The 22,654-nt window shown below is 41.0% G+C and overlaps 3 protein-coding genes across 11 annotated transcripts in view; 1 reads left to right on the top strand and 2 right to left on the bottom strand.

The window, feature by feature from the left end:
• Positions 1–2,433, bottom strand: part of tcn2 (transcobalamin II) — a gene marked incomplete at its 3' end in the record, with an annotated part of 6,409 nt that extends 3,976 nt beyond the window's left edge. The window contains 8 exon segments of the mRNA XM_079687103.1: positions 7–123; positions 219–367; positions 370–390; positions 769–921; positions 1,013–1,182; positions 1,296–1,485; positions 1,913–1,980; positions 2,292–2,433. Of these exon segments, the coding sequence (XP_079543229.1) occupies positions 7–123; positions 219–367; positions 370–390; positions 769–921; positions 1,013–1,182; positions 1,296–1,485; positions 1,913–1,980; positions 2,292–2,296 (873 nt within the window). The 5' untranslated portion in view covers positions 2,297–2,433.
• Positions 2,434–2,493: 60 nt separating this feature from the next.
• ccdc117 (coiled-coil domain containing 117) lies at positions 2,494–7,009 on the top strand. 4 transcript variants are annotated; one of them, XM_079690130.1, is made up of 6 exons: positions 2,494–2,613; positions 3,870–3,986; positions 4,305–4,355; positions 4,443–4,706; positions 5,472–5,618; positions 6,068–7,009. In XM_079690130.1, the coding sequence occupies exons 2-6, from the start codon at positions 3,892–3,894 to the stop codon at positions 6,309–6,311; spliced, it is 801 nt and encodes a 266-aa protein (XP_079546256.1). In that variant the 5' UTR covers positions 2,494–2,613; positions 3,870–3,891; the 3' UTR covers positions 6,312–7,009. The 4 variants fall into 4 exon arrangements, with proteins under 4 accessions (XP_079546256.1, XP_079546258.1, XP_079546255.1 ...); XM_079690132.1 differs by having other exon boundaries at positions 4,308–4,355; XM_079690129.1 differs by lacking the exon at positions 2,494–2,613 and adding an exon at positions 2,768–3,561.
• Positions 7,010–7,811: 802 nt separating this feature from the next.
• Positions 7,812–21,917, bottom strand: LOC307044757 (uncharacterized protein). 6 transcript variants are annotated; one of them, XM_079690104.1, is made up of 31 exons: positions 21,650–21,917; positions 21,539–21,581; positions 21,137–21,276; positions 20,117–20,192; positions 19,920–20,026; positions 19,762–19,819; positions 19,558–19,680; positions 18,462–18,959; positions 17,989–18,072; positions 17,781–17,876; positions 16,479–16,580; positions 15,782–15,866; positions 15,554–15,698; positions 15,351–15,443; positions 15,146–15,258; positions 14,916–15,042; positions 13,592–13,717; positions 12,889–13,002; positions 12,541–12,759; positions 12,408–12,470; positions 11,545–11,646; positions 11,299–11,469; positions 11,071–11,202; positions 10,777–10,976; positions 10,487–10,613; positions 10,326–10,409; positions 10,032–10,243; positions 9,857–9,883; positions 9,592–9,667; positions 8,691–8,897; positions 7,812–8,401 (listed from the first exon to the last, which is right to left on the bottom strand). In XM_079690104.1, exons 4-31 carry the CDS (start codon positions 20,181–20,183, stop codon positions 8,360–8,362), a joined length of 3,600 nt encoding a protein of 1,199 aa, XP_079546230.1. In that variant the 5' UTR covers positions 20,184–20,192; positions 21,137–21,276; positions 21,539–21,581; positions 21,650–21,917; the 3' UTR covers positions 7,812–8,359. The 6 variants fall into 6 exon arrangements, with proteins under 6 accessions (XP_079546230.1, XP_079546229.1, XP_079546232.1 ...); XM_079690103.1 differs by having other exon boundaries at positions 21,539–21,917; XM_079690106.1 differs by having other exon boundaries at positions 15,146–15,246; positions 21,137–21,917.
• Between the last annotated feature and the right edge of the window lie 737 nt (positions 21,918–22,654).

The following is a 22,654-nucleotide window of genomic DNA, read 5'->3' on the forward strand; positions in this document are numbered from 1 at the left end:
AAGAGCTGGCAGAACCTGAGAAATGGCCATGGCGTTATGGTATCTGTTGTTTCTGGCGTCTGTCCTCATGGCCTCCCATCGAGGCAGCACACTCTGAAACGGGGCGCCCATGGCCAGTAAAGCCTTGGAGACAATGGCAGAAAATAAGTACATTAAGACTGCAACATTTGAGCTGTTTAACGTTTAATGCATGAAATAGAAAAAATAAACATTCTTACTTGAACTGCAAGGCCTGTGCTGAACTCATTGCCAATATGACCGTCGTTCCTACGCGAGGCCAAGAGCTTCTGCTGGATCTTGCTGAGAACTGTGTCAAGCTCCGTAGCGTTCTGCATATGAGAACCAGCGTCCTTCACACACTGGAGGGCATTCCAGCCATGGCATAGGTATCTAGAGAAAGAGGAGAAAATATGTGTAATTGACCGAAGAAAAATATTAACTGGAAACGTAAAAAAAAGAAAAAAAGAAATGAGGGTTGTTACCAACTAGCGGATTCCTCTCACAAATAAACACACATTTTGATGAGAATACCCGATATCGTAATTTTTCGCAGTTCACTTTAATTAATTTGAAGTCTGAAATGTGACTCTATAAGTAATATATAAAAGAGCACATGTATTATAAGTCCTACTATTTTACTCCAACAGTTAGCAGCCTTAAATCCTATTCCACAGTATCAGCGTCAAGTAGACTGACATAAAGGGATTAATTAATATCATAAGAATTGGGATATTACAGATTATAGAAAAAATGGCATGTTACACTCACCAGTACTCTCAGTGTCTCCTTGTTTGAATTGCTCATGATCTGCTGCCTTGATGAGTTTGTTGCTGACATGATGGTTGACCCTGATGCCGCTCACGCAAAGAGCGAGCACACCCAGAGAGTACTGGTAATAGTTGGTCAAAGGGCGGCGGCTGGCTGTGCAAAGGAGAGGAGGGATACAAATAAAATGTTATATTAAAACATGAAATATATACACTAAATAAACTTTAAACTCTGCTTTACTTACAGGTAATATGCTCTTTTTCTTGTTCCATCTGATTCTTCAGGTGTATCAGCAGCGTCTCACTCCTTTCACCGACGGTGAAGGTGATTGTGTTGAGGTCATAGCAGGAGGACTTCAAAGCCAGAGTGTACAGCGACAAGAGGCCCACCACCGACTGGCTGTTAGAGAGAGAGCTGAGAAAGACACAGTTACTTAGGTTAAGGTGAGAACATCACAGAAAACATCAGTTCAGTGGACACACAGATTTAGAATGGCAAGCAATTTGTCGTGTCAAACAGTGCAGTACCTTTGAATGTCATTGTGCAAATCATTTTTCAGTTTATTTAGGTGTTCGCTCTCCTTGGCAAGGTTGTGGAAGTTAGAAAGCCGTAATGCCAAGTGGACACTGGGATTGGGGAGTCCTTCCTGCGTCTCCAGAGAGCGAAGGAGGTTTTTATTGAGTGACATGTTCAGCTCACTATTAGATGTTTGAGTTTCTGGAAGAAAAAATTGTTCTCAGAAATGTTGATCGCAGACATAAAAAGTACTTGAGTATCTTGCTGACATCAACATGAACTTTCGGAGCATTGCAAAATCAGAACTACAGCATCAGCGGGCAGAAGAACAGGAAACAATGACTTGTGAAAATTTGATATGTTTTTAGAAAAAGGTTTCGAATATCCAAACGTCATTGTCCTTGATATCTTACCCACATGACTAAAAATACCAAAAAGGTGCCACAGGTCTATGGAATTTTTAAATTACACAACTTTTGTCAAAGAGTAAGCAACATGAAGGTCATACAGATTGCAACATCAGTGACTGTCAAACTCAGTGAATCAGAGTATTTGTTCATCTGGCGTTTCCAGGGTTCAAATGAGTTGATGAAACTGGATTTGTTTATATGAATATAATAATACTTACCACATGGTATACCAGAGGCAAAAGCCAGTAGTCCTGCGACTATTACTAAAGACAGCATTCTGTGCAACCTGGTGGATAATACAAACAGTGGAAATACATCAATATAAACGCCTCATAGGTTAAGATAACAACACAGATATACTGTAAAATGATCCAGACATTTTTCTTAGCAATCCCGTTTTCACACATTTGAGGAAGGCAGGTAAACAGATTTCAAACCCTAAACATGAAAATAATTGCAATACACACATGGATAAGGTATATATACATCTTTTTAGCGATTTGTTGTAAATATGATAAGATCGTTATTAAAACAATATCACAGCAGATAAGTCATTAGCTTGTAAGCTTTTACATGCAGTAAACAGTATTGTCTGACCTCATCAGGAACGACTCCAGTGTGAAGAATAAACGCTGAGTAAAGAACAGAGGCAGAGAAAACAGTTCTAGTATTTCACTCTGTCACATGACCGGTCATTTGAGATGACAACGCGATGATAAAAGCAAGTGGGAAGCTTTTAAACACAGGCTGTGGGCCGGACTATAATCGGGATGTTGAGGTAACTATCTTGTCATCACATATTCTCTTCGGTAACACGAGCATACAAAACAAGAATAGGTGTTTATCTTGCTTTACACAAATCCAGTCAGTATCTGGAAACCTATGCTGGAAACTGACATTTTAACTAATGTTTGCTAAGGTAAGTAGCAACAACTAGTGTTTCAATAAAACACCACTTTGTTAACGTTTCTTGTCTATATTAACACAGACTGTTGTAAGCAGTGGTGTACGAAGTATTTATTGGCTTTTTCTGAGTAAAAGTACCAATACATTATTGTCAAAATACTTCATTGCAAGTTAAAGTCCTCCATTCAAAATCTTACTTGAGTAAAAGTACAAAAGTGTTATCAGCAAAATGTAATTAAAGTATAAAAAGTAACAATTGTGCATACAAATTGACTTTTTGTGTGTATGTAACACATCTGCATTACTGTATGAGACATTTCTAGAAAATATTGTTGCATCAGCATTTTACTGTTGTAGACAAACAAAGTTCGGAATGAGTTTTTGTAAAATATTCAAATTATTTGACTCTTTCGTGACTTAGTGTTAGTCCACTAGTTACATTTTTAGAGATGCATTTTGTTAAAAGTAGCTGAAGCTGTTAAATACATGTAGTGGTATACAATTACATTATTTCCCGTTTAAATGTAGAAGGGTATACGTTTAAATTAGCATATAATGGAAATACTCAAGTAAAGTACAAATACCTCAAAGCAGTACTTGAGGAAATCTACTTTTTAGTGACTCCCAACCTCAGTAAGTCGTTTGTCATCCGTAACTACAATTCCCACAATGCACCTGACGTAACACGCACTTTATGGAGCCTGGGCGACTTCTAACGCTACTCACTTTTTCAGAATAGCAAGCTAACGTCAGATTGACCCAGCCTACCATTCAAGCACTTCACCCCATAAGGACTTTTTGCTATGTGGAAGCTATTTCTGCTTTAACACGTTATCAGTGTAATGTCGGTGAGACCATGTAGAGTCTGTTGTCGCGAGCTAATGGGATTATTCCAAAGGGGAAACTGAAGATAGCAGCAACAACAACAACAACAAGGCGAAGGGGCAGAGCAGCTGCACAGGTCGGTCTATAATGACTAAAACTAACGTTACATATCTGGTTTAGTTATTCAAAGTTGATTTTCAGCGTAGGGATAAATCTGTCATTGTGTATTACTGTGTCATGGTTTAATTATAGCCATTTTACCCGTAGCGTTACAGGCAACAGTGGCGTTGTAGCTAGCTAGATAACCATGTGCACACTGTGTTATACCTTGTTATGCGACGTAGGTAAAAGACAATGTCTTCAACTGTTTAGCTGACTAGTGTCAATATTTTATAGCTATCGACCCTTGTGTATCTTCATGTATCACCCTGTTTCCCCACGCAGTGAGCTGGGGTTTCTGCCAGCCATGTATTCGTTTTCAGGCCCCACAAGCTATCCTGAATTTGACCTCGGATCTCCAAGTACTTCTGGCCACCTACAGAGAGCACCTCTGTCTAACAGGTATGTAGCTGCTGCTCTGGCAAGTGTACATTCCCTACTTGCGTCTGGCATTACATTTCATTTAGTTGACGCTTTTATCCAAACCGAATTAAATGCAATACACCATACAGTTTCAAACTAAGGTCAATAAGAAAAGTGCTGACATATTCACTTCAAACAAGCAAGAACATTGTTATTGCTGATGTATTGTTAGTGCTGATGAATAAATTAAACTATTGGGTGCCACTTTTTTTCATAAATACAATGGCAACATGGGAAATATGTTTTCAATCTGAACCCGGTATATAGTGTCTTAACACACCTGTCTCTGTCCCAAAGCAGCTGGGAGACGAGATGTCTCAGGAAGCACAGGAGGAGAGTTGATGATGAGTAAGTAAAATATGCAAAACAGTTTTACTTACCATTTCATAAAACCTTGAAAGTCAAAAATAAGTGAATATCTTGCTTTTATCTCAGAGGATGCAGTGCCAAAAGAAGGAGGTTAATGTTCGAGGCAGAAGTGGACATTTCAGAGAACTCCAACACTAGCACTCATCATGACTGGCCTTCAGCACCCAGCCGCCCTCCTCTGCCTGCACAGCCCAGCAGTTCTGCCCCCCCACAGCCCTGCCCAGCGCCCCACAGCCCGCAGCCCTCCTCCACGCTGCCCCGACCCGATCCAGAGAGCTCCTGCATGGAGATAGAGGCCGCTCAGAGGAGACTACAGGAGATCGAAGACAGGTATGCAAGAGGCACCAAAAAGCCAGCAACTATCTGACTGCTCACCTTTCACTCACACCTTATAGAGAAAAGTCCTACCTCCAATTAGCCCCCACATTTCTTAGACATCCTGTGAAATGATTAAGTCCTGTATTGCAATTTAACACACTTATGAATCAGGTGTAAATGTTCACAGATAATTGTCACCCTGGAAAGGTCATAAATGTGTTACTGATTAGATTATCCACTGAATTGACTTTTATTAGTCTGACATATTCTGCTTTAAAAATAGAACAAAGTTAATATACTTTTATATTGGAGGTGTGCGGCGCAGTGGATAGAGCCTTGGTGTTGGGATCAGGGGGTCACAGGTTCAAACCCCACTGCAGTCAGCATGTCGTTGTGTCCCTGAGACACTTCACCCCAAATTGCTCCTGTGGGGATTGCCCACAGTATTGAGTATGTAAGTGGCTTTGGATAAAAGTGTCTAACAAGAAACATGTAATGTAATTTGTGAATGTGTTTGTTTGGTTTTGTTATAAGTGTAACTTCGCTTCCCTGGTCAGAAACGAAATACATGTGTGACCATTCAATATTGTCGTTACTTGTCTTGCCATTTGGTTTTGTGGAAAACATTTTTATTAAGATATTGTCGGTCCAACTTCTTATGTGTCGTGAGCTTGTGTCACCATTCAGAGGTGGTGATAGTATTACAGTATATGTTGTTATCACACGCAAAGGTGACATCATAACAGACTGTAGGCATTAAGCAAATACTGTAATCAGGATAACGCTGGAGGATGACGATGAGGATGACGACCTCGATGTAGAGCCCGCCCCCAGACGACCAGTGCTGGTGATGTCCGACAGTCTGAAGGAGGGTCTGCAGCGCGGCATCAGTGACATCCTGCCGCACACAGTGGCCCAGTCTGTGTACGTATCCTCGTTCTGTTATTAAAACGCTTAATGTCTCATGAAGTTAAAGGCTTCGTGTTCCGCTGATGCATAAAAGTACAGAAGTATTATCAGCAAAATGCACGTAAAGTACAAACATGTATTGGGCAGATAAATAACCTTTACATGTGTATATCATTATATTTATAAATGTGATATTTCTAGATAGTATTGTTGCATCAAGTAGCATGTTACTGTTGTAGACAAACATAGTTCTGGTTGACTTTTTGTAAAAGACTTTTATATTTTGACTCTTTTGTGACTTAAAGAGTTAGTCCACTAGTTTTATATTTAAGAGATGCATTGTGCTAAAAGTGGCTAAATCTATGAAATACATGTATCGGAGTAACATTACGTTATATCCCTTTTTAAATGTAGGAGTTGAAATGACCCTAAAATCTCACCTCGTGCCCCTCCTGTCTCTTTAGGAGCCAGTCCTGCATGGAGCTGGTGTTGTGGCGGCCTCCAGAAGATCCCTTCTGTCGGAAGCGAAAGGTCTCTTTACAGAAACAGCATAAAAAGCAAACGGTGTCTCGGCTCCCCCCGACTCCCTGTCCCTCTCCCACCCCTCACCCCCCCCTGAGCGCCTCCAGCCCGCCTGCAGACACACACTCTGCTCTGTACAGCTTCCCTGTAGCCCTGACCTCTGGAGAGGAGGACATGGAGATGTAATGGTGCTTGATGATCGAGCAGCATGCCAAAGTAAAAGACTTGAAATGGAGTCGACAGAAGACGATGAAGGACTTGGAACCACTTGAAATCGCTCAGTTCGGCTTAACATAAATATTTCATGTTTTGCTTTAGTCACGCCGTTGAGGTTTTTTGACTGTAACCCCAATCAACTATATGAAATATGTAATAATAAGGCTGACCTTACCTAGTTTTATTCATTTAAATCTCTCAAGACATGATGTCAAGATACATTTCTATAGGCAGCCTTACCCGACTGCTTTTATATGACTTACAGAAGGAACCTTTGCCCTTACAAGTCACATCCTTTGTACAGCATTTTTGCCAAATCTTCTCCAACAACTCACTGATGTACTGTACATAACTTTGATCTTTGTTCAACTTCAGTGTGCAGCACCTGAGTTTTGTACAGTTTTTCTATGTTTTAGCTTCTGGCATTTACCAGGACATAAGAGTTTGTTTGTGTGTTCATGTTTGCTCATAGCATGACTTCCTGTTCGCTGTTGTTGTGGTAGGAGTATTATCCACCCACAGTTGTTAGCAAGTAAGTAAAGAAGTCATGGAAATGCACCTTTAATGAGTTGATTGTATTTTCATACTGTATTTATCCATGACCAGAATTGCAACTAGCCATCGAGTGTTATGACCTTGTTTGTTTTTCAATAAACTCTTACATTTTCCAGAGATGTCCATTTTTGGTTGGGTGTATATTGTGTTGATTTCATCATTACATGCAGTATTGGGAAGAGTAGGGTGTCAAGGGTTAACCTCTACAGACCGCAACAAGTAACAATACATCAATTGTATATTTACAGGGGGTCCGCGGGGTCTTAAAGTATTAAAAGTTGATAAATCAATTTAGCGAAAATGAAAGCTATTAAAAAGTATTAAACGGCATTTTCCAAGGTATTACTTTTTGTAGCTTGTTTTCAATAAGTATATAAATGGTCCAAAGAGGTTGTATTCTACAGTCTGCCTGAATGTAATCATTGCGTAGGTGTGTAGTGTGATTCTGTGTACTTTATTTATGTCACCTGAACAGGACATCTCACGCTCACTGCTTGATAGCACGTGAAGGTCCGTTTACGCCGGTTGTTAAACATTGTTATGGGGAAATGCAAATGGTTGGAAGATAAGGAGGGAGGACAATCAATTCTGTATAGTCAATGTGAGGTAAAGTGTGTCGCCAAGGTAACCGGTTAAGACTTGAAGTGGCGATGAGGTCTTAAAATGTATGGAAAGGGTCTTAAAAAAGGTCTTAAAAGATATGACATTTGACTTCAGGATTCCTGCTTATACCCTGTATTTAGGATGATTAGCTTAGTAGGATTTTTATCAATTACGTATTCACTTTTTGGGTTCTACAACAGCCTTCAATTTGTAAGACAAATCTACATTTAAAACTGTAACCAATACCATTTCAAGGTCAATTGGAGCCCTGTGATAAATGGTCTTTATTTATTAAAAACGCAGTGTGTACAGAAGCAGGGATAAGACATAGAAAACAACAGACTGCATGTGGGATAGCAGATGTGATTATAGGGAAACCATCTTTAACAAAGTCTCAGTGGATTATTTTATGAAGTTAAGATATTTTAATAAAGGTATTTAAGAAGTTATAAATGTAACCGATAGTTTGAACTGAGCAGAAATCTACTCAACGTTTTTTTTGTATTTCATTTTATTGTAATTTAACATGGATGATTGAACATAAGGAATCCTTCAAGGACCGGTCTGCTTTACGAGTTTCTCTGAAATCTGCTCACATGATTTTCAGTGAAAAGTCCGTTCATCGCTCATTCAGAGTTCATTGCAACCATAAGCTATAAAAGTTGACAGCCTTCACACCGAGGAATGTGAACTTCATGATCAACTCTTGGGTTGTGTCATTTGTCACTGTGACCTGCTTGTTAATCTGAACTCTTTAGCACATGTACAGTAAATGATTCATTTATGTTGCCACAGAAACAGCTTTAAATGCAACACATGGTGTTTGTAAGGTGTCCTTAACCTGAGACTGTCCTGATGGCTCAGTGACTTATATTACCAGCAACGCCCTGAGCTTGGTTGATCTGTAAAGGAGACACTGGTATTACATTTAATAACAATATGAGGACAACACAGAGATAGTATTGAAATCTGAATGATAAAAACACATTACAGTAATTTTGTACGTATTAAAGTACTTTAACACGTATCTTTCTGCGACAGCGTGCCTCTGAGGAGAAGCAGACTGTTTGGGGCGATGCTTCTAGAGGACAGGGCTACTGGTCATTTATAAATGTAAAGATGCAGTACGTACTTCTGCCTGTACTTGTTTTGTTTATACTGTGAGTGCAGTTAGTGGCTGTTCATCCTCACTGTTGTAAGATAGGATCCTGATAAATCTAAAGGCATAGTGTTTGCAGGCGATGGGCTCCAGCTGTAGGTCTGGTTTTCTACACGGAGCTGCTTAACTCGGCACTGGAGGAAACGCAGAAGCTTGAATGAAGCCACGTCTGAGGGGCTGTGCGAGGCAGCAGAGTCCACAACACGGAGCCAGGGAGAGCAAGCTGGTGTGTGAGCTTCCTGATAGGGAGAAGACAGGCGGTCTTAATTAATAATGAATGTATTCAGGATAGGTTTCTGTTACAGCCTAGTGTTACACATAGAGATGTCCCGATCCGATCACGTGATCGGGGATCGGAGCCGATCACGTGATTTTCAAAAGATCGGAATCGGGACAAAAAAATCGGGGATCGGATTTAAAAAAAAGATGTTTTATTATTTTAAAAAAATGTTGTATTCAATGTTACAAAACAAAAATGACCTTGTTCAAGTCTTAAAGTCATCCTGAGGCCTTAGTTTTGGTTTCAAATTACAGAACATCATGTATGTGTTGCTTCTTTGGGGCTTGTTTTCATAGACCTGCTTATTTCTCTCAAATCTGGCAACAGAGTGGGCGCAGTGTCTAATTGTAGCAGTAAGCTAACGAGTACTGATAAGCTTTATTTTGTTTTGATCCAATGCTGCACAACTGAACTGATCCAATGCTGCTGTGAAAGAAAGAAGCTATATCCATGTTGGATAGAATATCCAATTTAAATAAAAAAATAACCTTAAGGGAAAACTTGAATGCTTTTTTTCTCTTAATGCATAGCATAAAGATCGGATCGGGAAAAATCGGTATCGGCAGATTGTCAAAATCAAATGATCGGAATCGGAACGGGAGCAAAAAAAGGTGATCGGGACATCCCTAGTTACACAGGAACAGTACATAAACCTTTGCACTAAGCGTCAGCTCTCCCTCAGGCCTCTCAGGCTCTGTCGGTCTCTCCTCACGAGACTTTGATGGTTTTCTGGAACACAAACACACCTGCATTTACGAAATGTTGGTTGTTATAAAATCTCAATACTAGATGACAGAGTTATGAGTTAGCGGGCAAAGGTTATGTTACATCTATCCTATAAGACGCATATCGCAGTGAGTTGAGGCGGGATCATGCTTTGGAGAGGACAGACCTAGTGAGTCATCAGAGACCAGTTACCTGCCCCTTAACAACTTTGTCTTGCACCTGTGGGATAGCAAAGATTTGAGACACACTTAAACAAGGAAGAGCAGAACATCCTTTGACTTCTATATTTCTGCTTGCATCTCCAAACAGCTTGGGGATCAGTGCTTAGACAGCATTTATGTTCCTCTTTCTTTACTGAATGTGTTACCTCTCCAGGTCAGAGGTCAACTCTTCTTCAAACTTGCAGGCCAGACGAGCCGCAGTGCGCTCCTTCCACTGAGCCATGCTCCTCTGCACCTGCCTCAGCTCCAGGTCTTTGGCCCCCAGCTGTTTGCGGAGAGAAGCTGCCACGCCTCCTCCCTCAGCTCCTCCATCACACACAGGAGGCCAGCTCAGACTGCTCAGCTCCTCGATGTGTTCCTGCAGAAGCAGCTGATGTTCAATAACAATGCTCTGAGTGATGTACACATACATGAGCTTTACTGAGAGCATAGGTTCACACCTGAATGAGACGCTGCTTTAGAGAGTCCAAGGCTTGGTCTCTGTCCAGCCTCAGCTGCTGCCTCTGGACGCTCAGCTCTCTCTCCTGAAAAAGCATGGACTTGTATTCATGTCCACATTTCATGGGCTGTATTTAGAAGCAGCAGACAGTCTGAATGGTACCTTCTCTTTCCTCAGCTGCTCAGTGCTTTGTTTTTGCGAATGAAGCTCCTGCTGTAGATGGTTAATCAAATGCTTCAACTGCTCTCTTAGTGTTCTCAGGTTTACACGAGCCTCGGCTGCTGAGGGACTGCACCATACAGAAATAGAAGCACATAAGAACCTCAAAAGCATGCTTTGTTAACCAGATGTGTTTGTAAACCAGATGTGTTTGTAAACCAGATGTGTTTGTAAACCAGATGTGTTTGTTAACCAGATGTGTTTGTAAACCACAGTGGGATAGTAAGGGCTACCTGTGGGGTAGTAGCTCAGAGCTCTGTCCCTCTGCACTCTGCTCCAGTAGGACCTGTAGATGCTGTGTCTCTGCTCCCAGCTCTTGGCTCCAGCGCCTGAGGTGCTGCTGGAGCTCAGCTGTGATCTGGTGGTGGCTGCTATCTCTTTCTCCCAGCATCATCCGGAGCCCGTCGGACTCTTTCTCTGCCCTCTGCCTCTCCTGTGAGCACAGATCACACCACGTCAGCTTTTTCCCTACAGCACCACACTCTCTATGTGCCGCCACATGACGGCTTTCTGTGGTGTTCTTTCACCTGTGCCATCTGCCTCTGCATCCTCTGCTGCTCAGCCCGGTGCTGCTCTTTCAGGGTTTGGCACATCAGAGCCGTCACAGACTCCTGCTCCCGCTGCTGAGCACAGCTCTCACTCTCCATCTCCTGCACGCGCTTACAGTTGCAAAGCCATCAAAGAAAGACAATGTAATCAGAACACATTTCGATTGATTTAAAATGGCAACGTTGTCGGTGTTGGGGTCACCTTACAGTTTTTAGTTCCACCACTTTGTGTTGGAGAGCCAGTGCTTCACTCTTCTCTCGCTGCATCTCACTCCTCATGCTCTCCAGGCTCTTTCTGTTCTGCTCTTGTAGTTTCCCAGAGTGCACCTGCAAGTCTGCCTCCCACTTCCTCCTCTCCTCCTCTATTGTTTTGTGCACCTAAAGGGCAGAATATACTCAGCACATCATGCAGTCGTGTAGCAAACATTTGTTTGTATATTTTAGGACGAGTACTTTTTCCAAGGCGTCTTTATGCCGCTGCTCTTCACGTAGTTGTGCCTCCTGCTGCTGCGTCTCCAGAGAGTCCCTCAGCTTCTTTGCCTCCTCTTCTTGGAGCTGCCAGAATAGGAGAGGATCACATTAAGTTTGTATTTTTAACTCTTTGTATAGTGAATGCTTCAATAATCATGAGGAAAGCTTTTGATAGCCACTCTTGCCGGCCATCTTAATAAATAATACCTGCATTTAGGCAGAGCAAGGTGCCTTTAACCACATAGTTTACTTTAAAGGTGGGTAAGTTTGAGAAACCGGCTCGAGATACATCTTTTGTTATATTCCATGGAATGCTCTTAACATCCTGATAGCAATGAATATCTGAAGTGCTTTGACAAAGAATCCATAACAACATGTCATCTGTGGAAGCCGTGGCGCATCTGAGCTGGCCCGGCTAAAGTAACTGGACGGCCTACCTGCCTGTCAGCCTTCCATCAGTGCACAAACTGATCCCGTGCCCTCATTGGTCATGTGCCCGTTCCTGTGTTGGAGGAGGGGCTCTGTGAGGAAGTGGCAGATTTGTTCCGGTTGTGTATTTTCAAATTCTAGCGCACTCGAGCTGGTTTCTCCAAAATGTCCTACCCCACTTTAATATAGTGTGACAGTGGATTTCATATTTTCAGGGAAACTCTGACCTGAATGGAACTTTTTAGAGACTCAATGTGTCGTGTGAGAGACAGAGCGTTTGCCTTCTCCGGCTTATTAACCTGAGGGCACAGCCAGCGGGAGTGCTACACATAGACTGTATATATATAAAGGTGCTACATCATTAATCAAACTGTCATTTCACGCATCATTAGTTTAGTTTCTGACATTTGAATCACCTTTTGGATTTGCTGCTCATGAACCAGAGCCATTTCTTTATTTTCCTTTTTCAGTGCTGCATCCTGTTTTAACAAAAGAGGACATGTTATTACTTGAAACCATGGCTTGTTGACTTAAGAAGAAGACACTTACCATTCTTTGGGCTTGCTGGTGGGCCTCTTTGCAGTGCTGTGTTTTCAGATGCTTTAGCGCCCCCTTCAGTCCGTCTCGCTCTGCCTGGAAGGCCCCACGTTGCTCCTGCACATCCAGCAGCTGCAGCTCCTTCTGGGCCAACATCTTCTCCTGAGTGCTCACTCTGACCTTACACTCTCCCAGATCACCCCTCATGTCACTGACTTTAAACTCTACTGCCTGATAGAAACAGACACACCAGAAATACAAGTGATAGTTAGAACACTGGATGTTGAAAGGATGCCATTTTTCCTTATAGAAATATATTTAAATGTGTGGGAATGAGAGTACGCCGTCATTAGGCTTCACCTCAATCTGATCCTTTCTCTGCCTCTGTGTCTCCTCCAGATGAACACACCTGGTCCTCAGTAAGCTCTCGGCCTCTGTGACTCTCTGGAGCTCCTCACAAGTCTCCTCCAACTTCTGCTCAGAGTGAACACATAACCAGAGATATTTGAACTCAAATGGAACATCTGTCTTCAACACTAAAACAAAAAGGCACATCCTCACTGTGGTCACTCACACAATATAGAGAAAACAGCTCAAATGATACATTCACAATAACGTATTATTTACTTACGTTTGAAACACATACTATGGGAATCAAATATTTAAAAAAGGGTTCAAACAGATTAAGTGCCACGTTTTCAATCAAACAGACTTAGCTTATCAATATTCTTTGTTTGTTTGTTTTTTTCAACATCTATTGTCTTCATTAAGTAAAAGTGATTGAATAAATAAATAAATGTAATTGACAAAGAAACCCACTACCTTATCATTTTGAATGAATACACTTTTTATTTATTTTTATTTGCTTATATATGAAAAAGCTCTCATCATAATTAAACATAAGAGTTGTAGTAATAGTAGTTATAATGTTCTATGTTTTGAAAATAAGAATTGTATTCTTATAGTTTGAATACTGTTGTTGTTACAGGGAATATATTTCAATCGTATTATGGTTTAATATGATCATTATTGTTATAGAAATAAATAACCCTAAACACAGTACTTCTTGCGTGGACTCGAGCTTCTCTCTGGCACGTCGCTGTTCAGTGAACAGTTCTGTTTTGGCGTTATCCAGCTGTCGCTCCATCTCCTCCCTCTCCAGCAGTGAAAAGACGACACTGCTGGGCTGCTTGAGGAACAAATGAAAACATATTAAAAGGTTTCTTATTATACGGTTTTTCATCAATATATTATAGGTCTCAGATATATACAAAACATGTCCCTGAAGTGTTTGGCTCCAAACACCAAACAGATCATTGCAGCATTACCCATAATCCCCTCTGTTTCAGCCCTGTTTCCAAAGTGCTGATTCTCTGTCTGTTACTTTAGATGAAAATAAGGAGCCCCTCCCCACGCCCCTCTGAGAGAGATTTGGTTAAAAAGAACACAATGGTGCTCTCATACCTCATTCACACCAACGGTGTTTCAGGGCCGGTTCGGAGCTGGAGCTTGAAAAGCACCGGGTTTTCCTGTTCACACCGCAGTGGAGCAGCCTCTTAGCTCCGGAATCCGGTTCGTTTCAAGCACCAAAAAATTGTCCGGCCAGAGCAAAAGCACCGCATCGACACGCTTACGTTGAGGCGGGGGCAGGGGCAGGGGCAGGGGCAGGGGCGGGATCAACTCCTGAACAACAACAAAAAGCCTGCGTTTTATCCAGTTTGTACACAACGATGGAGAAACTTAACCAGCAGCAGTGGTCCACTGAAGAGACCAGCTACCTGCTGGGAATCTGGTCTTCCGAAGAGGTACAGAGGAAGCTGGAGCACAATCGGCCATTGTTGTTGTTGTCGGTGCCAGCTGTGAGGGGTTTCAGCGCGGTTTGGCTTTATGAAGCAGGCACGCAAACGGTTACGTCATGACGCAAACGATGACGCAGCACCAGTCGGACTCTGGGCAGTGTGAAAAGAGCCGGAGCTAAACCAAAGAACCGGTTCTGAACCTGAAAAGATCTAGTACGGAGCTTGAACCAGAGTTGCGTTGGTGTGAATGAGGTATAGGAGGAGATTCAGGTGATAAGGTGGGGGGGGGGGGTACCTTGGTTGGTGATTGGCTAATGGTTACACAAGCCAAAAAATCGTTATGACATCATAAAGTTGCCAAAATTTGATCAGCTCATTTTCAGACAGGTTTTTATAGAAATGGATCAGGACAAAAAGAGAGAGAATCTTTGTTCCTGAAACTTTCAGAGTCTCTTCACACAGAGGGGACACATGTTGATGTAGAAGAGACATGAACAAGTGGATCTTGCATAATAGGTCACCTTCAAAACATGTATATAAGCCCAAGCAAGCATTGACAGACATCTTTCTATATTCATGTTTAGTTACCCTCTCTGTGAAGCGTACTTCCTTCAGAGTCTGCTTACGCTGACTCAGCGCTGTGAGTTCTTCCTCCAGGTGTCTGACCTCGAGCACACAGACCTCTCTCTGCCTCTGCAGCTCATGCATCTGGACACTACAACACGTTTTATTATTGCAATACTATTCTTTACACAACACAGGATTATGATGATACATTTTAATGTAGCCATCTTTGTAGAATGAAGTTTGTTTTATACCTAATAGCATCCTTCCCTGCTCGGCTGTCTCTCAGAGCGACCTCCAGAGTCCTCTTCTCCCCCTCCATCTTTGCTGTCTCTACAGTCAGTCGCTCTAATTCCTGCAAGGCATGCTGGGATGTACACCGAAATCTGTAAGTGTTAATCAGACTTCTGGACGCAGTGTTCATATAAAGGGCTGGATATATAAGATGCTACACTTTACCCTTCTCCTCTGTTGAAGTTCAGAAAGGGAGAGCTCAACATCTTTTAACTGCGTCTTCTTCCTCTGCAGCGTCTGCTCCTCTTTCTCACATTTCTAAACCAGACACACGACACCAGGAAATGGATGTCTCTTACACACGGGGGACATTTGGCAAATGACTCTTAATGTGATACTTATATATATCACCGTCCACTCATTCTCACTTGTTGGAGGGTAGAGAGCCGCCCTTTCATCTTGGCCCAATCAGAACGCATCATCTGAGACGTCCTCTCCGGCCTGCATCTGCCGCTCAGCTGATTCAGTTCCTCTTCTGTGTCCTTCTTATTGTGATCCAAAGAACACACATGTCTGGGACACACACACGATGTACCAGTCAGAAATAATAATAGTTTTAATTGTATAAAACACTGAAGAGAGGTCTGAAAATGTACCTGTAAGAGTCTCTCTTGTTGCACGGTGCTTTACGGACAGAAGGACTTCTGTTGTGTACTTTTCCAAGAGAAGAGAAGCTTCGGCCTTTGTCAACATACAGTAAAGGCACAATCGTTGACATTTAAAGATTGTATTAGTTCTTTTTAGGGTTGCAAAATTCTGGGAATTTTCAAAGATGGAAACTTTTCATGGGAATAAACGGGAATTTATGGGAATTTTCTAAATTGAAGGTTGGCTCTTCATAGGGAACTTAAATATAGTTGGGGAAAGTAAATTTGAGCATAATCTTACTAAAACAAACAGATGCCATTTAAGTACACTTGAATATCCATGCCATAGCACAATGCTTACTGCATGGCTATTGAGACCACACCCCCTACAGGCACTGTGCATTCCTCCATCACATGCACAGATGATTAATATTTAACTCAACATTCCTGTTTTCGTTCTTCAACAAAACAAATAATTGTTCAATAAAAAATGTTAAACTTGTTCTGTTCTACTTTTTAAAAAAAAAAAAAATCTGTTGAAATGTCATGTTTTTGTTTAATTGATCGAATATTTCCAAAATTCCCCAGCTTAACTGCCCATGGAAACTTTCCGGAAATGTACCGGAAACGTTCCGCCCCTTTGCAACCCTAGTTATTTTTGTTGCTGTGGACTCATAAAGAAGTTCGGAGTAAGATCTTGCTTTACCTGATGAACTTCTCGGCTCACTCTCCCCCTGTGTGTGTGTGTCACTGTGGTTGGTACAGTGGTCCTCCATGCCTGTGACAGACTGAAGGAGAGAGCGCCATCCTGGGAGAGATCACACCGGATGCTTTCTGTCATTTCAAGCATGCATTTTTAAGATTGACCTTTTTTTGTTTGTGCTTTCTGCTCTTGGGTGTTTGCTGAACAAATGGGAATACTTTATATATGTTGAAGAGTAATTATACACACATCAAGATGCAGAAAAACAGCATCATGAAGGAAGAGGTTAACGCCTGCACACTAACTTTATAGCACAACACTTTTTTAATAACTATGTCTCGACCCTAATTGGAACTTTGTCGGGTCAGAATGGTTGAAAAGTGGAAACCTCAGCCTTTTTCTTTACAGCATACACACCAATAGATAAACAAGCTTAATGATAGCAGGTGCCGTTCACCTACTCTCTTTTTAATTGGAATTACAAATTAAACAACCTCTGTTGTCTGGAAGGCTTTTTGCATTTTGTTTTTCCTAAAGCCAGAACTTGATGTGTGTAAATGTTTTTATCGTTTGAATGTACTCAAGTCTTTGTGCTTAAATGTTCATTGTTAAAATTGTGTTGCTGCTCACTTGGCCAATGGGACAAACATGGTTAACTAAAGCATACAGTTAAAAAAATATAACATACATCTTATTTATTAACATTTGATCATAATCATTATTAAACTACAATGGAAAATATTGCATTAATTTAGAAGAATTTAGAGAATATATTCTAAATACATGTATAGACATTGGGTCTAAAGAACCTCTAAAATGAATTATATCTCAAATCACATTAAAAAAAATGCAACTTTTACGAAATGCATTAACATTATTAATATGCAGGAATCCTGAAGTCAAATGTAATACCTTTTAAGACCTTTTTTAAGACCCTTTCCATACATTTTAAGACCTCATTAAAACATATAATGAATCTGAAAGTGGGCCGATCTGCATAATGAGTACTTATCTATAAGTATATTATGATGCTAATACTTTTGTTCTTTTACTTGAGTGACTTTTGATTGCAGGACTGTAACTTGTACTTGGAGCATATACTTATTGAAAACAAGCTACAAAATGCAATACCTTGGAAAATGCCGTTTAATACTTTTGAATAGCCTTCATTTTCGCTAAATTGATTTATCAACTTTTAATACTTTTTAAGACCCGCGGACACCCTGATTAAGTTTCCTTAGTTAAACATGTTTTGTCATTTTTAAATATCACTTGCATCCATCCACAGTCTCTGCAGTCTCTCACCTGGCCGCCTGTGGATGTGGTTTCTGACCTGCTCCGTGCACACTGAGTCCAGGTCACTGTCAATGGACACGGTGTCAAAACTCCACACAGGAACTCCTGCAAGAGAAACAAGCCGACAACTGTCACTGTTTGAAGTGAATACATTACCGAGAGGATTAGCTTCACAGTGTGTGCATGTCAGGTCCAGGATGTTATCTGTGTGTGGTACCTGCCAAACACCTGGCCTTAGGAGAACAGCTGTTGTTGAGCTGTGTGGTTTCATGACCAGCTACAGCCTCTGTTCTGTGAGAGACTGAAAGAGGGGAGGGACTAAATCAATCTGTATAAAGGGCACATACAAATGAAAAGTAAATAATACAAGTCTAAGATATGCTGTAGACACAATACCAAAGTGATGGTACAAAGCATACAGTTCTCTTGGTGATACAGTTGTTAAGCATTTCAGCAAAGGCCATGGGGGCGCTTTGAATCAAAAGGTTCACTCCCTTGCGTGAATGTGCTTTCATTATAATTAGTTTATTTACAGTATGTGTGTAAATGTGACATTCTGGGATAAGGGAAAGATAATGTCCAAAATGAAAAGGTGTTATCCTGTACCCATGAGATGTAGGAAGGGGAAAGTTGTGTGGGTTGAAATGAATCCTCTGGGCACCATAAAGGGTTTGTAAAGAGAGTACTCACGGCTGCTATCATCAGTGAGCCTCTGTGGCGAGCTGTATCTCTCTCCAGCTCCTGCTTTCCTCCCGCCTGATGTGTTTACTCCGTGGCTATTAAAAACACATTTCTCCTCACTCTGACAGTCGTGAGCCCTCTCTGTGTTTTCACTGCTCTTCCCTGTCAGTCCTCTTCTGTCAACATTAAGTATAAAGTGTTCACGCTGACAGTCAGATATCTCTGTCCTCTCAGTCACTTCCTCTCCGCCTAGTTTCTCTATATAACTCTCTGGAAATGTCCATTCCACCATCTCGTCTCTGAAGCGGCTGACAAAGTCCTCGGTGCAGATGCTGTCTGAAGGAGGGAGGATTCCTGCTTCCACCCCCCCCTCGTTACAGGTGTCTCCCAGCAGCCTCTCCAGCCTCCAGAGGACCTGCTCCCTCTGAGACTCCATTTCCTCTTTGTCTCTTGTCCTTCTGTCTACTTTGTGAATAGTAGGACCTTCCCGGCAGCCCGAGCCCCTCTCTGGGGGAAGAGCAGAGGAGACAGGGTGCTTTTGAGTAAAGAAATAAAGTGCATTTATGAGGTTATTATGTTATGTAAAACATTGTTTCTCAAAGTGAAGGCCAGCGGGCCCTTACACACATTTTGTGCCAACCCTGAATGTGACATTAAATAGATCAATTATATTTCTTAATAATTTGAGGTTCATTTCAATAGTTTTACTTTTTAAAGATTTCATACACCACTGTGACCAATGCGACCTTTTTTTATGTGAGCACTTTTCCTGTGCAGCCCCAAATCATATATTGGCTGCTTTAATTGGCAGTCATCAACACTTTGAAAGCCCTGGTGTAGAATGCTTTAAAGTTCTGGAATAAAAAAATAAAAGTATAATATGCAACAAAAAAAATATATAACATGCTGCTAAGAAGTATATCAAAAAAGTATTTTAAAAACCCAATTAAGACACCTGGCTTACTCTAATACTGAACGGTTTCAACATTTGATTCAGAACTCAAGGACACAGTTAATGACAAAACCCCTCATGATGAGCAGTAGTTATTTCTTTCTAAAGGACATAATAATTGTTTTGTCTATATCGATACTAATGACATTTTACCCGATGTTGGCTCTTTCGTTGGAGTTTGTATCAAATCAAGACAAGACATGGGAGTGTCGTTTGTTTGAGTTGTACTCCCAAGCCCAGTGTCTTTGCTCAGAGAATGACTCCACCTCAGAGGATCTAGAGAACAAACAAACAAACAGATAATCACCTGAACAGACATCTCTAAATCAGGCATAAGGAGTTCGTTGGTGACATTACCCGCATCATCGTTGCAATCACACTCTCTGGAAATGTCCAGATGTTTCGTTGGCTGGATCTGTAGGAATGAATAACACTTACTTCTTCAAATATTTGAATCCAGATTACATTTTGGCTACATTAATACAGAAAAGCAGAAACATTAAGGGGAATCAGACCTGCAGGCGACCAAGCTGAGCGTCCAGAGCATCTAAGAGGAGGTCACACTGGTCCAGTTTCAGAGGAGGAGAGTCCCGTCCAGACTCACAGCTGTTGTCATTCAGATCTGTAAGGGCAGACGAAAGGGTCAACAGTGAGTGCCATCTTCCAATAAGGTGAGATATTAATAAAGGTAAAGATATACTGCTAATAAAACCTGTGGAAAAAAGCTCATCTGTTTCCTCTGCGTCTCTTTCCGCTCCGTCACTATCTCGGTCAGCCATGTCTAGTTGCTGAAGAGAAGAATGCAAACACTCAGTCACTGAACACAAAATGTCCAGCAGTGTCCACCGTTGCGGGGGGGGGGTGTATGCTGCTCAGTTGTCCAGGGAACCAAGACAATTCAGCCTAGCAAGCCAAACTCACTGCCTTTCACTAAAACTATAAATTCCTTCCTGTCCCTCCCACTGCCCAAAATAAACATGAAGGACAGGTACAAGTCATTGTGCTCTAACATTGTAGCTAATGCTGGAGTTTTCCTCTCTAAGGTTTATGACTGAAATGCCCAGTGGAGGAAGAAGTACTCAGATTTTGTACTTAAGTTAAAGTGACTGTCGGAAATATACTCCAAGTACAAGTTACAGTCCTGCAATCAAAAGTTACTCAAGTAAAAGAACAAAAGTATTAGCATCATAATATACTTACAGATAAGTACTCATTATGCAGATCGGCCCGCTTTCAGATTCATTATATGTTTTGATTACAATTATTGATGCAATAATGTGTTTTATCAAAACAGGTAAATGTGCAGCTAGTTTTGAATTTAACTGATTATGTTAACTAACTAAAGTCTAATTTAAGTGTTGATTATATTTTACATTATTAATCAAAATCTGTAAATCAGTGAAAGTACACAATTTAGCTCTGTAGCAGGGTTGAAGTAAAGTAGCAAACAATGGAAATAATAGAAAAAGTACAAGTCTCTCAAAATTGTACTTAAGTACTTAGTAAATACTTTACGCCTCTGAAAGTGCCTTATATCGGCAATGTGTCAAGTATCTCAAGTTTTTAAACACCACTAACATCATAGTTAACCTGATTCACAGAAGACACAGAAACTCACTAATGATTTCATTTGCATGGAGCTACTAAACGAAGACAACAATATCACATCTTCAATTCCAAATCATACCGCCACCAGTTTACTGATACACATGCACAAACATTACTCACTTACTTTAGGGTATAAGATTGAAATTTCCTCTAAACTTGACTCCCTGCTGAAGATCACAGAGCTGAGTCCTGAGCTGTCCTGAGTGACGGGAGCTTCAGAAGGTTGTCCTGGAGACGTTCAAACAGCTCGCGACCTTGAACAGTCTGTGCTCGCGACGAACCGCGCAGGACAGTGAATACACCGCGGGAAAGTTACGGTGTGTCCTCCACACCAATGTTATAAAACAAAGTCAATATTGCTGGTTGTATCTGTTACATTGGTTGCAGCCAAGAATTGAAAACAATTAAAAAATAATACAAGTTGTATTGTAAAATGTGTTACGTTACTCAGTTTAGAGAATATACGTTTCCAAATAATATTGAGTGGCATTTCTTCAGCTCTGCACAACATTTGACACACACTCACAAGCCACCACAGCTATTAGTCAGTCGAAGAGATGATCTCTGCACTGAACGGAGCAGAGTCATTAACAGGAAAAGCTGTCTGCTGTGGGAACTTCAGAGAAACTATTCTCACCTACAAGGGGATTCACAGCCACCTCACAAAGCGCTGAACTGCCCCTTAAAGTTTCTCAGTCAAGTTGTTGTTGCATCTGCGGAAAAAAACCTCAATGTGTGAGAGCTTCTGTCACGACAATTTCCTGAAAACTGCTGAGATACAGCTCAGATGGTGATGGGGCACGACAACACTGAAGCAGTCATATGTGCCAAATAATGTAACGATTTAGGATGACATTTAGTAATGATGGGTGATAGTGTTTTTATTTGAACCGGAGTAAAACATAAAAAAGATACCTAATCATTTAAATAATAAAAAACAAAACTACGCCACAGCATGTTGCTATTTAATGATAATGCAGATCACATGGCGGTTGCAATTAGTCCAAATTGTGACGTCAACCCGTTTCCACCACCTTTCCCTCGTTGCTAGCAGTGTGGCGCTAGCTCATCCCTAACATTCGAATTTAGTTTTTCCTGTCATGAAAAACACACGTGTTTAAAATTGAGTCATCGTTTATTTGCACAATGGGTTTAACCTGAGTTTTTCCCAGCATGTATGTGCATTCTTCACTCAGTTATGTTCATTTTTTACTTGTATCACGTCTCTCAATATTTGCAGCACACTAGGTTATTCCTCTTTCACATGAAACACTCAAATCTCAACGCAGTGCTGCTGTCTACCCTTTCTTTGTCTAGTTTTGAGTGATGAGTTGGGTATGGCTATGTCTCTGCCCTTGTAATAGCAAAAGATACTAATCAATGCATTGCTAAAGGGAATTATTGTTGGTAATGTCTTGAGAAATGGTCTGTGGTTTGCATTGGGATGTGACTATTTAAAATACATCATTGCTTGCAGTGCTGTAAAGTAGGCTAGCTAAATATGTTTACTTGTGTACAATTTAGAGGAACTTGTACTTAATTTTCTTTTACGTTACTTAAACCTCACTACAATTCATTGGTTAATGGTGTACTTTTACTCTACTATATTTATGTAATACCTTTAGTTACTTTTAAGATTTTG

Source organism: Notothenia rossii, assembly GCF_949606895.1.
Source record: "Notothenia rossii genome assembly, chromosome: 6".
Taxonomy (NCBI): domain Eukaryota; kingdom Metazoa; phylum Chordata; class Actinopteri; order Perciformes; family Nototheniidae; genus Notothenia; species Notothenia rossii.

Excerpts from the sequence above, each read along its gene's own strand:
- LOC307044757 (XM_079690104.1), bottom strand. The coding sequence starts at position 20,183 with ATGGCTGACCGAGATAGTGACGGAGCGGAAAGAGACGCAGAGGAAACA. Across the intron at positions 20,027-20,116 it reads AGATGAGCTTTTTTCCACAG|ATCTGAATGACAACAGCTGT; the intron begins GTTTTATTAGCA and ends CTGCCCTTACAG. Across the intron at positions 18,073-18,461 it reads GCTCACTGATGATAGCAGCC|TCTCTCACAGAACAGAGGCT; the intron begins GTGAGTACTCTC and ends CCCCTCTTTCAG.
- ccdc117 (XM_079690130.1), top strand. The coding sequence starts at position 3,892 with ATGTATTCGTTTTCAGGCCCCACAAGCTATCCTGAATTTGACCTCGGA. Across the intron at positions 3,987-4,304 it reads AGAGCACCTCTGTCTAACAG|CAGCTGGGAGACGAGATGTC; the intron begins GTATGTAGCTGC and ends TCTGTCCCAAAG. Across the intron at positions 4,356-4,442 it reads AGGAGGAGAGTTGATGATGA|AGGATGCAGTGCCAAAAGAA; the intron begins GTAAGTAAAATA and ends CTTTTATCTCAG.